The sequence below is a fragment of the Jaculus jaculus genome, chromosome 13 (genome assembly GCF_020740685.1).
Source record: "Jaculus jaculus isolate mJacJac1 chromosome 13, mJacJac1.mat.Y.cur, whole genome shotgun sequence".
Lineage (NCBI taxonomy): Eukaryota > Metazoa > Chordata > Mammalia > Rodentia > Dipodidae > Jaculus > Jaculus jaculus.
Window position 1 is genome coordinate 25,197,222 of NC_059114.1, and position 15,401 is coordinate 25,212,622.

General features: G+C 44.6%; 1 protein-coding gene across 2 annotated transcripts in view; it reads left to right on the forward strand.

The window, feature by feature from the left end:
• The first annotated feature begins 891 nt into the window (after nucleotides 1-891).
• Anapc7 (anaphase promoting complex subunit 7) overlaps nucleotides 892-15,401 on the forward strand; it is a 33,445-nt gene continuing 18,935 nt past the window's right edge. Inside the window, exons 1-3 of one of the 2 annotated variants that reach the window (XM_004670996.2) lie at nucleotides 892-1,083; nucleotides 5,397-5,583; nucleotides 6,808-6,927. In XM_004670996.2, the coding sequence (XP_004671053.1) occupies nucleotides 983-1,083; nucleotides 5,397-5,583; nucleotides 6,808-6,927 (408 nt within the window). In that variant the 5' untranslated portion in view covers nucleotides 892-982. Of the gene's footprint in view, nucleotides 1,084-1,266; nucleotides 1,509-5,396; nucleotides 5,584-6,807; nucleotides 6,928-15,401 lie in introns of those variants that run through there. The other variant, XM_045132908.1, reaches the window with a different exon arrangement.

Consider the following 15,401-nt stretch of genomic DNA (forward strand, 5'->3'; position numbering starts at 1 on the left):
TAGCCTCATATTGCTGCATAACTGAAGGGGACCTTGAATTTCTGATCCTCCTTCCATCTCTGGAGCGCTAGGCTTACAGGCATGCACCACCACATCTGGTTTATGTGATGCTAGGAATCAAACCCAGGGCCTTGTGCATGCAAACACTCTACCAATACATGGCTATTACGAAGAAAAAGGAGCCGGGAGTGGTGGCGCACGCCTTTAATCCCAGCAGTCGGGAGGCAGAGGTAGGAGATCGGTGTGAGTTCGAGGCCATCTTGAGACTACATAGTGAATTCCAGGTCAGCCTGGGCTACAGCAATACCCTACCTTGAAAAAGAATATAGATTGTTACTGTCCAGCCCTCTGCCCCTTACAGCGCACTCAGTGAACCTGTTTTTAAAGGGGAGGGTCGGGGAGGCGAGGGAGAAGGGCAGGCAGGTAGGCAAACAAGCTGTGCGTGCTGGCGCACGCCTTTAATCCCATCCTTGGGAGACAGAGGTAGGAGGAGCACCGTGAGTTTGAGGCCACCCTGAGACTACAAAGTGAATTCCAGGTCAGCCTGGGCCAGGGTGAGACTTGATCTTTTTTTTTTTGGGGGGGGAGGCTAGTAAGAGCTGAAATTCTCAGGGGAAAAAAGCCACACTTATGTTAGAGTCTAAAACGTGATTGAACTCTGATTGTGGAAAGTTAGAATGTTGCAGAGCCAGAAACAAAATATCTTGGGCTGTCTTTCTTCTCCTTTTCTTTCTCCTTCCTCCTCTTCTTCTTTCTCTTCCTCCTCCTCCTCCACCTCCTCTTCCTGCCCTTCTTCCCCCTTTCGCAGGACCTGCTGTTTCCCCTCAGGCACTGCAGTAGTCACCCACGGCCTTGGGGGCGGTGCCACGTGTGGACCCGAAGGACCCCGGCGCCGCCGCCATCTTGGAATCTCCCCGCGGATCTTCCCCGGGCTCTCGGTGCCGCCTGGGCCTGGCGCTCGTCCGCGGGCTTGCGGGGCAGGATGAATGTGATCGACCACGTGCGGGACATGGCGGCCGCGGGGCTGCACTCCAACGTGCGGCTTCTCAGCAGCCTCTTGCTGACAATGAGCAATAACAACCCGTGAGTCGCGCGGGGTGGGGCGGGCGGTGCGGGAGCCGAGGCCGAGGTGCATGTAGGGACCGGCTCGGCCTCCCGGGGCGTCTCCGGGCGGAGCGAGCCCCTGCCGCTGACCCCTGCCCGCCCTGGACGTGGCGTGCAGAGGTGGGCGCAGCGGCCCTGCAGCACGTCCACTTGCCTCTCACACACTTCCTGCCTGCCTTCACTTCGCATTTGACGTGGACGGCTTCCCGCTCCCAAGTAGGGGGCGGCCCCCCTCACCTCGGCCCACCCTTCATCCGGCGCACCCCCTTGCTGGGTGGAGTGGCACGAGGGGTCAGGGCTAATTCCCTCCCTCCTCAGTCCCCCTTTGCGTTCCTGCGGCTCCGCGGCCTGTCTCCGATTTCATCTCGCTGTGCTCCTGCTCCTCTGGCCGTGGTTTCTCTTACGTAGGTGCACAAGCCAGTTCTTTTTTTTCTTAAAATACGGATTAGAGAAAGAAAGGTATGGGTGCACCAGGCCCTCGTGCCACTGCAAAAGAACTCCTGATGCATGCACCCATTTATGCATCAGGCTTTATGTGGGTTCTAGGGTAACAAACCCAGGCTGTCGGGCTTTGAAAGCAGGCGCCTCCAACCTCTGAGCCATCTCCCCAGCTGGAGGCCCATTTTATTTTTACTTATTTGTTTTTATTTTATTGACAACTTCCATAGTTGTAAACACTATCTTATCCCCTCTCCCTCTCAATCAGTCTCTATTATTTTGCCGTCATGAACTTTTCCTACTATCATGGTGGTCTTGTGTAGGTGGTGTCAGGCATTGTGAGGTCATGGATATCCAGGCCATTTTGTGTCTGGAGGAGCACGTTTTGGATCTTACATTCTTTTTGCCCCCTCTTCTGCAATGGACCCTGAGCCTTGGAAGGTGTGATAGATATTTCAGTGGTGAGCACTCCTTTGGCACTTCTCAGCACCATGGTACCTTTTGAGTCATCCCAAGGGCACTGCCATCTGAAAAGAGAAGGCTTTCTATACAAAAGTGAGAATAGCATTAATATATGGGTATAAACATTAAGAGAAGTGCGTACTGGCAGTTTGGTGAGCATAATATATACATTTAGCCAGACACCAGCAGGTGTTACACCCCTAGGACTCATGACTAGCCCTGTTGTAGGTTTACAGCGCCGGGGATGTATTCCGTATCATGGAGTGGGCCTCCAGTCCAAGTAGAGAGCGGGTGGTTTCCCCCATAACAGGCTTGCCACTATTGCACTGGTTGGCTCATTTGGCCTAGCTGGCCAAACTTAGGGCTTGCAGTGTCCACTGTTGAGTATGTTTACTGGTGATTTCTGTCTCTCCCATTGAACTGTATGCAGCATGGCTTTTTCCAGTTTTATGTCAGCTGGTCTGCATGGAGAAGGTTTTCAGCTCAGCATCAGCAGAATTTTTTTTTGGGGGGGGTCGTTTTTTTGAGATAGGGTCTCACTCTAGCTCAGGCTGACATGGATTTCACAATGTAGTCTCAGGGTGGCCTCAAACAAACGGCAATCCTACTTCTGCCTTCCAAGTGCTGGGATTAAAGGCGTGTGCCACCTTGCCTGGCTCCAGCAGGATTTCTCAGTGAACTTGTAGCCCAAGTATTTGGAGTCTTCAGCAATAAGGTATTACCATGTATTCCTGGTGGGAAACCAAGGGGGTAGGCCCATTTGTAATGCCAGGTCTTTGCATCTGTTTCTACTACTTGCTCTGCATTGTCTGCTGGTTGAGGTTTCACCTCATATATCTCTTAGACCCTCTCTGATCTCCAACTTTGTCCGATACTTCCACTTTGATTTTTTTCCAAATTTTTATTAACAACTTCCATGATTACAAAAAATATCCTGTAGTAATACCCTTCCTCCCCCCACTTTCCCCTTTGAAACTCCATTCTCCATCATATCCCCTCCCCATGTCAATCTCTCTCTCTCATTTTGATGTCATCATCTTTTTCTCCTATTATTATGGTCTTGTGTAGGTAGTGTCAGGTACTATGAGGTCATGGATATCCAGGCCATTTTGTGTCTGGAGGGAGCAGGTTGTAAGGAGTCTTACCTTTCCTTTGGCTCTTACATTCTTTGCACCACCTCTTCCTCATTAGACCCTGAGCCTTGGAAGGTGCAATAGAGATGTTGGAGTACTGAGCCCTGTGGTCACTTCTTTCCTCCACCATGATACCTTCCGAGTCATCCCAAGGTCACTGCCATCTGAAAAGAGAAGATTCTCTACTCAAAGTGAGAGTAGCATTAATATAAGGGTATGAACATTAAGAGAAGTGGTTACTGGACAGTTTGATAAGCATAGTACATACATTTAGCCAGACAGCAGCAGACTTTATACCCCTAGGGCTCATGACTACCCCTGTTTTAAGTTTTCAGTATCAGGGATGTATTCCCTCCCATGGAGCAGGCCTCCAGTCCAATTAGAGGGCAGTTGGTTTCCACCATGACAGATGTGCCACTATTGCACCGGTTGGCTCATTTGGCCTGGCTGGCCAAATAAGGCTTTCAGTGTCCACTGTTGAGTATCTTTGGTGATTTCTCTTTCTCCTATTGAACTGCATGCAGAATGGCTCCTTCCAGCTTTCTGTCAGCTGGTCTACATGGAGGACATTATCAGTTCAGTTCCAGCATGATTTCTCAGTGGCCTTGCAGCCCAAGTATGTGGAGTCTTCAGCAATAGGGTCTTACCATCTATTCCCGGTGGGAAACCAAGGGCTTCAGCAATGGCCTATAATGTTTTGGGGGCATCAGGGTCCTCCCTAGCCAACAACTCACTGAAGGTCTCCCATCCCTGGCACTGAAAATTTTCTAGCAACCATCTATGGCTCTTGAGTGTTCCATTGTCCACAAAAGTAGGTTTCCATATGATTTATTTATATCCTCTTAGATTTTGATTAGCCCTCCCTCCACCTTTCCTTTATTCTATCTCTTCCCCTGACCTTACTTTGGGCCTTTTCACCCCCATTAATCTATTCTTCTACTTACATATATACAATTAAGTACCTCCCTTGCTTCCTTTCTCTTCCCTTTATATCTCTTTTCTAGTTTATTGGCCTTTGCTACTGAGTTTTTTCCTTCTCACACTGAAGCCTAACCATCTGTAGCTAGGATCCACATATGAGAGAGAACATGTGATGCTTGGCTTTCTGGGCCTGGGTTACCTCACTTAGTATATAATCCTTTCCAGATCCATCCATTTTTCTGCAAATTTCATCACTTCATTTTTCTTTACTGCTGAGTAGAACTCCATTGTGTAAATGTGCCATATCTTCATTATCCACTCATCAGCTGATGGACATCTAGGCTGGTTCCATTTCCCAGCTATTGTGAATTGAGTGGCAGTAAACATAGTTGAGCAAGTATCTCTAAGGTAATGAGATGAGTCCTTAGGATATATGCCTAGGAGTGCTATAGCTGGGCCATATGGTAGATCTACTTTTAGCTATCTTAGGAATCTCCACACTGATTTCCACTATGGCTGGACCAGATTGCATTCCCACCAACAATGTAGAAGGGATCCTCTTTTTCCACATCCTCGCCAGCATTTATGGTGATTTGTTTTCCTGATGGTAGCCAGTCGGACAATAGTGAGATGGAATCTCAACATAGTTTTAATCTGCATTTCCCTGATGACTGGGGATGTAGAACATTTTTTTAGATGCTTATATGGACTATGGCATTTTTTAGTTACCCTAGTGGTCACCTCCCTCTGTAAAGAGAATTCTGCTTCTCTGACTAAAAGTGAGAGTAGCATTAACATATGGGTGTGAACATAAATATTTAGAGGGCAGTTTGGTAGGCACATTATATCCATTTAGCCAAACAACAGTCGCATCTTATCCCTCTAGGGCTTGTGGACTCCCTAATGTTAGTCTTTGGTTGGGTTTTCCATATAAGGTCTCAAATACAATTAGAGAGCAGTTGGTTTTCTCCATAATAAGCATGCCACCATTACATCAGTTGGCACTTTTTTTTCTAGCTCAGGCTGACCTGGAATTCACTATGTAGTTTCAGGGTGGCTTTGAACTTACGGTGATCCTTCTACCTCTGCCTCCTGAGTGCTGGGATTAACGACCATGCCAGGCCCTTTTTTTTTGAGGCGGGGTTTCATCTTTGTACAGGCAGATCTGGAACTCGCTCTGTAGCTGAGACTGGCTTTGGATTCATAGTAATCCTCCTACCCTCAGCCATATATATGTGACCCACAGTAAGGTTCTGTGCTAGGCTTAGGTCAGTTCCAGGGTCTTCTTTCTAACCTTCTCAAATAACTCATATAGTGTCTACACTGTTTGTCTTCTAGGGAGCTATTCTCCCCATCTCAGAAGTACCAGCTTTTGGTGTATCATGCAGATTCTCTCTTTCATGATAAGGAGTACCGTAATGCTGTGAGTAAGTACACCATGGCTTTACAGCAGAAAAAAGCCCTCAGTAAAACTTCTAAAGTGAGACCTTCAACAGGAAATTCTGCATCTACTCCACAGAGCCAGGTAAGAGTTTTGTGTTTGTGTTAAAATAATTTATTCAGGGCTAGTTGCTCTGTTATAGCATGAATGAGTTCTTCATTTCTTGTTACTGCCAAATTATAGTCCTTCGTGTGAACATGCTGCATTTTGTTTATCATTTTATAGGTTCATGGGCATTTAATTTTCCTGATTATTGTGCATGAAAAATGCTACTATAAATATTGGTGGATAGATTTTTTAAAGTTTGTTTGCTTATTTATTTATTTATTTATTTAAGAGACAGAGAAAGGGACACAGAGAGAGAGTGGGCACACCAGGGCCTCTAGCCACTGCAAACAAACTCCAGACACATACACCACCATATGCATCTGTCTTACATAGGTGCTGGGGAATCGAACCTGGTTTCTTAGGCTTCGCAGGCAAATATCTTAACTGCTAGATCATCTCTCTCACACCCCCCTTTTTTCGAGAGGGGTTTCGAGGTTTTCAAGGTAGGGTCTTAACTCTGGTCAAGGCTCACTTGGAATTCACTATGTAGAAACTCCAGAAGCATGTGCCACTATGTGCATCTGGTTTATGTGGTTTTGGGGGAATTAAACCTGGGTCCTTAGGCTTTATAGGCAAGTGCTTTAACTGCTAAACCATTTCTCTAGCCCCACCCCCCACCTATCCCTTTTGTTTGGAGGTACGGTCTTACTCTAGCTCAGGCTGGCTTAGAATTCACTCTGTATTTGCAGGCTGGCCTTGAACTCACAGTGAGCCTCTTACCTTTGCCTGCCGAGTACTGGTATTAAAGGCATATGCCACCACACCATGCTGAGTATAGATTTTATTTTCTTTAAGATTTGTTGTATTTATTCACTTTTTTCCCTTTTTTTTTTTTTTTTTTTTTTTTTTTGAGGTAGGATCTCACTGTAGCCCAGGCTGACCTGGAATTCACTCTGTAGTCTTAGGGTGGCCTTGAACTCACAGTGATCCTCTTACTTGTGCCTCCAGAGTGCTGGGATTAAAGGTGTGTGTTACCATGCCTGGCTTACTTACTTTTTAACATTTGTATTTATTTGCTAATTGGTGTTTTGAAGCAAATTGTTGACTTGGAACTCACTCTGTAACCTTGGTTGGCCTCATACTCATGAAGATTCTCCTATCTCAGCCTCTGCCTTTAATCCCTGAGTACTGGGGTTAAAGGTGTATGCTACTATGCTGGCAGAGACCATATTTTGAAGGGATATTTTCATTGTCTCCCAGTGTCTTCCATCTGAAATTGAAGTGAAATACAAAATGGCAGAGTGTTATACAATGCTGAAACAAGATAAGGATGCCATTGCTACACTTGATGGGATCCCTTCAAGACAAAGAACTCCCAAAGTAAGTTGGATTCATAGTTGGTGATGTATTCTTCTCTTCCTCAGCCCTCCCAACCCTGCTTTCTTCCATGCTGTCTCTGTGACTGTTTTCCTCATGACTGATCCTCACTCTCTTCGCCTGCTAGTGGACTACAGGTCCCAAGAGATTGATGAGTGGCTTTGTTTAGAACCTGAGAATTCAGTTGGACATGATGGTGCACATAGGTAACCCAGTGCTTGGGAAGTAGAGGCAGGGAGATCATGTGTTTAAGGTCATCCTTGGCTACTGGGTAGTTGGTAAATTCGAAGCCAGTCTGTCTGAAACAAAAGAAAAAAGCTTTTTGTTTTGTTTTGTTTTGTTTTGTGGGCGTGGGGGGATCCAACCCACGATTTCAGAAATGCTAGGCCACTGTACCCCTGAGCTACAGCCCCAGCCCTTTCTTCTTTTCTTTTTAATTTGGAGACAGGATCTCACTAAGTTACTCAGGCTAATCTTAAACTGTAGGCCATACAAACCTGGGACTTTAAAAAAATATTTTACTTTTTTAATATATTTATTTGACAGAGAAAGAGGGGGAGGGAGAGAGAATGGGCATGCCAGTGTCTCCAGCCCCTACAAAGGAACTCTAATTGCATGTGCCTGCTTGTGCATCTGGCTAATGTTGGTTCTGGGGAATCAAACCTGGGTCCTTTGGCTTTGCAGGCAAATGTCTTAACCACTAAGCCATCCCTCCAGCCCCAACTATTAGACTTTTGATACTCCTGCTTCAGCCTCTTGAATAGCTGGAATTACAGATTTGTGCTATCAGACCGGGTTATTCTTTGGCATTTCCCCCTCCCCTTCAAAGTTTTAATATTTATGTATGTGTGTGTTTTTGTTTGTATGGGCATGCCAGAGCCTCTTGCCAATGCAAACAAATGCTTGATGCTTGTGCCAGTTTTCTGATTTATGTGGGCAGCCTGGGAGTGGAACCAAGGCTGGCAGGCTTTGCATGTAAGCACCTTTAATCACTGAGCCATCTCCTCAGCCCCTCTTTTTTTTTTTCTTTTGGTTTTTCGAGGCGGGTTTTACTCTAGCCCAGGTTGACCTGGAATTTAATCTCAGGGTTGCCTCTAACAGCGATCCTCCTACCTCTGCCTCCCAAGTGCTGGGATTAAAGGCGTGTGCCACCACACCTTTTTTTAATGTTTTATTGACAACTTTTGTAAATATAGACAATATATCATGATCCTAAGCCCCTAACAGTACTCCCCTTTTCTGCCTCTCAAATCCCCCCTCCACTGAATCCCTTCTTTCCAAGTAGTCTCTCATCTATTTTGATGCCATCATTTTTCCCCTCCTGCTATGCAGGTCTTGTGTAGGTAGTGTCAGCCACTGTCATGAATATCAAGGCCACTTGGTGTCTGGATGCCAGCATTGTAAGCAGTCCTACCCTTCCTTTGGTTTTTATATTCTTTCTGTCGCCTTTTCCAAAATGGACTGTGAGCCTTGGAGGCAGTTGCTTCTCAGCACATCTTCCCAGTGGTTGGTGCCATGTGAAGAGAAGCTTTTCTAATAAAAATGAGAGGTAAGAGTAGGGCTAGAGAGGTGGCTTAGTGGTTAAGGTGCTTGCCTGTGAAGCCTAAGAATGCATGTTTGAACCTCCCGGTCTCATGGAGCCAGTGATGCAAGCATGCAATGTCGCACATGCACACAAGGGGCGCATGCCTGGAGTTTGTTCACAGCAGCTGAAAGGCTCTGGCGTGCCCATTCTCTCTCTCTGTCTCTGCCTCTTTATCTCTCTCTCAAAAGAAGAAAAATAAAGTGAGAATAGCACTAATATATGGGCATAAATATAAATGTTTAGAGAGCAGTTTGGTGGTCATAATATATCCATTTAGCCACATAACAGTAGTAGGAGACCTTCCTCAGCCATAGGATTTTAATGTTTTCAGTACTAGGCATGAATTCCCTCCCATGGAGCAGGCCTCAAATCTAATCAGAGATAGTTGGTTTCCCTCAAAATAGACATGTCACCGTTGCTTTAGTGGTACATTTAGCCTGGCTGGCCAACCCTAATGCTTGCAGAATCCACTGCTGGCTAAGACCATTAATGACTTTTCTCCTCTCAGAAGCTGTGTTGCATAGCTCTTTTCAGGTAATAGGTTTCCAGCACAGCTCCAGCTTGATTCTCAAGCTATAGGAATCTTTAGCAATAGGGTCTTACCTTCTAATTCTGGTGGGCAGCCAAGAGCCTTGGCAATAACCTGTAATGTTTTGGGGGCATCGGAACAATCTGTGCTTACCTACCCTCACACTCTTTATTTATTTGCTTATTTATTTATTTGACAGAGAAAAAGGGAGAGAATGGGTGTGCCAGGGCCTCCAACCACTGCAAACAAATTCCAGACATGTGCACCCCCTTGTGCATCTGTCTAACGTGGGTCTTGGGTAATCAAACCTGGGTCCTTTGGCTTTGCAGGCAAACGCCTTAACCACTAAGCCATCCCCCCAGGATGCCCCCCCCACTGTTTTTTAGCATATGTGTTAATTAGTGAAGAAATAGGTTTCCATTTGATTTATTCACAACAACTGTATTTTGTTGTTGTTGTTTTTGAGGTAGGATTTCACTCTGGCCCAGGCTGACCTGGAATTAACTATGTATTCTCAGGGTGGCCTTGAACTCACAGTGATCCTCCTACTTCTGCCTCCCAAGTGCTGGGATTAAAGACATGTGCCACCATGCCCAGCCTTCAACAACTGTATTTTGAGTAACCTTTCTCCTACCCCCTCCTCTCCTGACCCTACTTAGATCATCTCACCCTCACTATTCTGTTCCTCCTCCTTTTACATATCTTTGCTCCTTCTCCCTACCCTTCGAGCTTCTTGGCCTCTACTACAGACTTGTACTCCACCTCACGTAGAAATGTAAGCATTTGAGGCTATGTTCCACATATGAGAGAGAACATGCCACATTTAACGTTCCGAGACTTGGATACCTCACTTAGAATCTTTTCCAGACCATCCTTTTCCCTGAAAAATTCGTTTTTATTTACTGCTGATTAAAACACCATTGTGTAAATGTGACACATCTTCACTGTCCATCAGTTGATGAGCACCTGTGCTGGTTCCATTTCCTAGCTACTGTGAGTGGAGCAGCAAAAAACATAGATGAGAATGTCTCCATAACACCCCACATCCTCCCCGGCATTTATTGTCATTTGTTTTCTTGATGATAGCCATTCTGACAGTGTAAACTGGAATCTCAAAGGAGTTTTAATTTGCATACCCCTGATGGCTAAGAATGTACAACATGTTTTTACGTATTTATTGGCCATTTGTATTTGTTCCTTTGAGAACTGTATTCAGTTTGTAGCCCCTTTTTAAACTGGGTTGCTTGATTTCTTTTCTTTTTCCAGGTAGGGTCTTGCTCTATCCCAGGCTGACCTGGAATTCGCTGTGGAGTCCCAGGGTAGCCTTGAACTCATGGCAGTCTTACTTTTGCCTCCTGAGTGCTGGGATTAAAGGCATGCTCCACCATGTCCGGCTGCTTTCATATTGTTTAGTTTTTTTAAGTTCTTTGTATACCTCCTGGATATTAATCCTCGGTCAAATGTATAGCTGGCAAATATTTTGTCATTCTGTAGGTTGTTTGTTTGCTGTATTCACAGTGTCCTTTGCTGTACAAAAGATTTGTAATTTCATGAGATCCCAGTGGTTGATCTGTGGTTTTATTTCCTAAGCAATTGGGGTTGTATTCAGAAAGTCTTTGCCAAGACTAATATGTTGAAGGGTTTCTCCCACTTTTTTCTCTAGCAGTATCACAGTTTCAGGTCTGATATTAAGGTCCATTTGGACTTGATTCTTGTGAATGGAAAGAGATAAGGATCAGGTTTCAACCTTCTACATATAGATAACAAGTTTTCCCAGTATTATTTGTTAAAGAGGCTATCTTGTCACCAGTGAATATTTTTGGCCTTTGTGTCAAAAATCATGTGGCTGTAGCTGTCTGGGTACATTTGGGTCTTCTAATCTGCTTCATTGGTCTATGTGCCTGGTTTTTTTTTTTTTTTTTTTTTTTTTGGTGCCAGTACCACTCTGTTTTTACTACGACTCTGTAATATTTCTTTAAATTAGATATGGTGATACCTCCAGCCTTACTTTTGTTGTTCAGAATTGCTTTGGCTATTTAAGGTTTTTTTTGTGCTTCAAAAAGAATTTTAGACATGTTTTTTTTCTATTTCAGTGAAGAACATCATTGGAATTTTGGTGGGGATTGCATTAAATCTGTAGATTGCTTTTGGTAAGTTAGACATTTTTGTGTGTGTGGTTTTTCAAGGTAGGGTCAGTCTAGCCAGGCTGACCTGGAATTCACTATGTAGTCTCAGGGTAGCCTTGAACTCCCATTGATCCTCTTACCTGTGCCTCCAGAGTTCTAGGATTAAAGGCATGCACCACCACGCCCAACTAAGGTAGACATTTGTACAATATTGATTCTTCCAATCTATGAACATGGGATGTCTTTCCATTTCCTGGTGTCTTCAGTTTTCTCTTAGGTGTTTTGAATTTTTCATTGTATAGATCTTTTTTTTTTTTTCATTGTATATCTAGATCTTCATTTCCTTGGTTAGGCTTATTCTAAGATACTTCATTCTTTTGACATACTTGTGAATGGGAGTGCTTCCCTGATGTTATGCTCAGCATGTCTGTTATTGGTATTTGGAAGACTACTGATTTCTGTGTATTAATTTTGTATCCTGCTACTTTACTGGAAGTGTTTATCAGCTCTAACAGCTTGCTGGTAAAGTCTGTTATGTGTAAACTCATATCATCTGTAACTGTTAACTTCACTTCTTCCTTTCCTATTTGTATCACTTGTGTTTGTGTGTCTTGTCTTATTGCTGTAGCTAAGACTTCCATTAGAATCCTTGTTTTTCTCTTTTTTGAAATTTTCATTTATTTATTTGAGAAAGTAAGAAAAAGACAGATAGATAGTTGAATGGATAGAGAGAAAGAGAGAGAGAGAGAATATGGGTGTGCCAGGGCTTCCTGCCACTGCAAATGAACTCCAGACACTTGTGCCACTTTGTGAATCCTTGTTTCTTTTGAGTGAGACAGAAAGACAGACACTAACTTTGTAGCTCACACTGGCCTGGAACTCATGGGGATTACAGGCATGAGTCACCTTGCTTGGCAAGAATCCTTATTCTTAGAATTGAAATCATATCTTTTTGTTGTTGTTGTTTTTAGATGTAGGGTCTCACTCTAGCTCAGGCTGACCTGGATTTCACTATGTAGTCCCAGGATGGCCTTGTACTTTCAGCAATCCTCCTACCTCTGCCTCCTGAGTTCTGGGATTAAAGGCGTATGCCACCATGCTCGGCTCATACCAGTATTTTTAATATATATATATAAAATTTTTATTTGAGGGCGAAAGAATGGGCATGCCAAAGCCTCTAGCTGCTACAAATGAACTCCAGTGCCACCTTGTGCATGTGGTTTACATGGGTCATGTGGAATCGAACCTGGGTCCTTCAGCTTTACAGGCAAGCACCTTAACCACCAAGCCATCTCTCTAGCCCAGTATTAATACTTAATATTCTTTTCAAAAAATATTTTAGGGCTGGGGAGATGACTTCGTGATTAAGCGCTTGCCTATGAAGCCTAAGGACTCTGTTTTGAGGCTCGATTCCCCAGGACCCACATTAGCCAGATGCACAAGGGAGCGCACACATCTGGAGTTCATTTGCAGTGGCTAGAGGCCCTGGTGTGCCATTCTCTCCCTTCCCCCCTGCCTCTTTCTCTCTGTTGCTCCCAAATAAGTAAACAAACAAACAAACAAAAAACTTATTTTAAAGCTGGGCATGGTGACACACACCTTTAATCCCAGCACTTGGAAGGCAGAGGTGGGAAGGTTGCTGTTAGAGGACGGCCTGGAACTACAGAGTGAGATCCATGCCAGCCTGGGCTAGAGTGAGACCCTACCTGGAAAAGCCAAATCAAAAAATAAAAGCCACTTACTGCTGGGCGTGGTAGCGTATGCCTTTGGTGCCTGCACTTGGGAGGCAGAGGTAGGAGTATCACTGTGGGTTCCAGGACAGCCTGGATCTTCAGAGTTCTAGGCCAGCCTGAGCTAGAGTGAGACCCTACCTCAATAAAGTTTAAATTAAGGCTGGAGAGATAGCTTAGTGGTTAAGCGCTTGCCTGTGAAGCCTCAGGACCCCGGTTCAAGGCTCGATTCCCCAGGACCCATGTAAGCCAGATGCACAAGGTGGCGTATGCATCTGGAGTTCGTTTGCTGTGGCTGGAGGCCCTGGCACGCCCATTCTCTCTCTCTGTCTCTTTCTCTCTGTCGCTGTCAAATAAATAAATAAAAATAAACATCTATCTATTGATAGATAGATAGATAGATAGATAGATAGATAGATAGATAGATAGATAGATGGATGGATAGATAGAAAAAATAAATATTAAAAAATTTAATTAAAAAATAATGAAATACTTGGACCGGGCATGGTGATGCATACCTTTAATCTCAACACTTGGAAACCAGAGGTAAAATGACCATGTGTTCAAGACCAGCCTGGGACTACAGAATGAGGGCCAGGTAAGCCTGGGCTAGATGAGACCCTATTTCAAAACAAAGGAAAAAAAGAAGCACTTGGGGGCTGGAGAAATAGCTTAGCAGTTAAAGGCACTTGCTTGTAAGGTCTGCAGGCCCAGGGTTCAGATCCCCAGCACCCATATAAAGCCAGATGTACATTCCTTTTAGTGGCAGACCTTTGAATACCCATACACACACGTACATGTGCAAATAAACTTTTTGTTGTTTTTGTTTTTATTTTAATTATTTAAGAGCCACAGACAGAGGCAGAAAGAGAGAGAGAGAATGGGTGTGCCAGGGCCTCCAGCCACTGCAAACAAACTCCAGACATGTGCGCCCCTTTGTGCATCTGGCCAACGTGGGTCCTAGGGAATCGAGCCTTGAACTGGGGTCCTTAGGCTTCACAAGCAAGTGCTTAGCGGTTAAGGCACTTGCCTGCAAAGCCAAAGGACCTCAGTTTGCTTCCCTAGGACCCACAAAAGCCAGATGCACAAGGTGGTGCATGCATCTGGAGTTTGTTTGCAGTGGCTGGAAGCCCTGGAATACCCATTCTTTCTCTCTTTCTCTCTGTCTGAAAAAAACACTTGCTGGGCATGGTGACACATGCCTTTAATCCCAGCACTCAGGAGGCAGAGGTAGGAGGATCACTGAGTTCGAGGCCACCCTGAGAGTACATAGTGAATTCCAGGTCAGGCTGGACCACCAGAATGAGACTACCTTGGGGGGGGGGGGAAACTTGGGGGCTGGATCAGTGGTTCAGTGGTTAAGGCACTTGTCTGCAAAACCTACTGGCCTTGGTTCCATTCCCCAGTATCCACATAAGCCAGATATACAAAGTGATGCATGCATCTGGAGTTAGTTTGCAGTGACTGGAGGCCCTGGTGCACCTGTTCCCTCTCTCTCTCTCTTTCTCTCCCTCTCTCTCTCTGTATCTCTTTATTCACAGATTAAAATTTGGGGGCTGGAGAGATGGCTTAGTGGTTGAGATGCTTGCCTGTGAAGTCTTAAGGAACCATGTTCAACTCTCCTGGTCCCACATAAGCCAGATGCACAGGTGATGCATGCACATAAGGTGGCATATGTGTCTGGAGTTTGATTGCAGTGGTTGGAGGCCCTGGCATGCCAATTCTTTCTTTCACTTTCTCTCAAAAAAAAAAAAAAAAAAAAAAGGATAAAAAAACATTTGGAAGTGTATCATAGACTTAACTTGCCTTGGATGCCGTCTGTATGTTAAGTTGTGTTAAAGCATTGAGTCTTGTCTTACTATGAAAATTTTATAAATAAATAAATAAATAAATATTTTTGTGCTGGGGTTAAAGGTGTGCATCACCATGTCAAGCTGAATTTTTTTTGTTTGTTTGTTTTATGAGTGCCTAATGCTGTACTCAATTTGAATATAAACCTGGAATGGTGGTATTCCGTATATTCAGCAAATGCACCATAGAACTTCCTTAAGTTTGGCATTTGTGGAGCATTTCTGGGACTAAATGTATAATGATAAATTCAGGATTTAAAAATGTATTCATTAAGCTGAGCATGGTGGTACACACCTTTAATCCCAGCACTTGGGAGACAGAGGTAGGAGGATCTCCGTGAGTTTGAGGCCACCCTGAGAATAGAGTGAATTCCAGGTCAGCCTGGGCTAGAGTGAGATCCTACCTCGAAAAACCAAAAAAAAAAAAAAAAAAAAAAAAGTATTCATTGAGGCCTGGAGAGATGGATTAATGGTTAAGGTACTTACCTGAGAAGCCTAAGCATACATGTTCGAGTCTCCAGGTCCCATGTAGTCAGATGCACAGTGATGCCAGTGTGCAGTGTCACACATGTGCACAAGGGGGCACACGTGTCTGGAGTTGGTTCACAGCAGCTGAAAGGCCCTGGCTCATCCATTCTCTCTCCCTCCCTCTGCCTT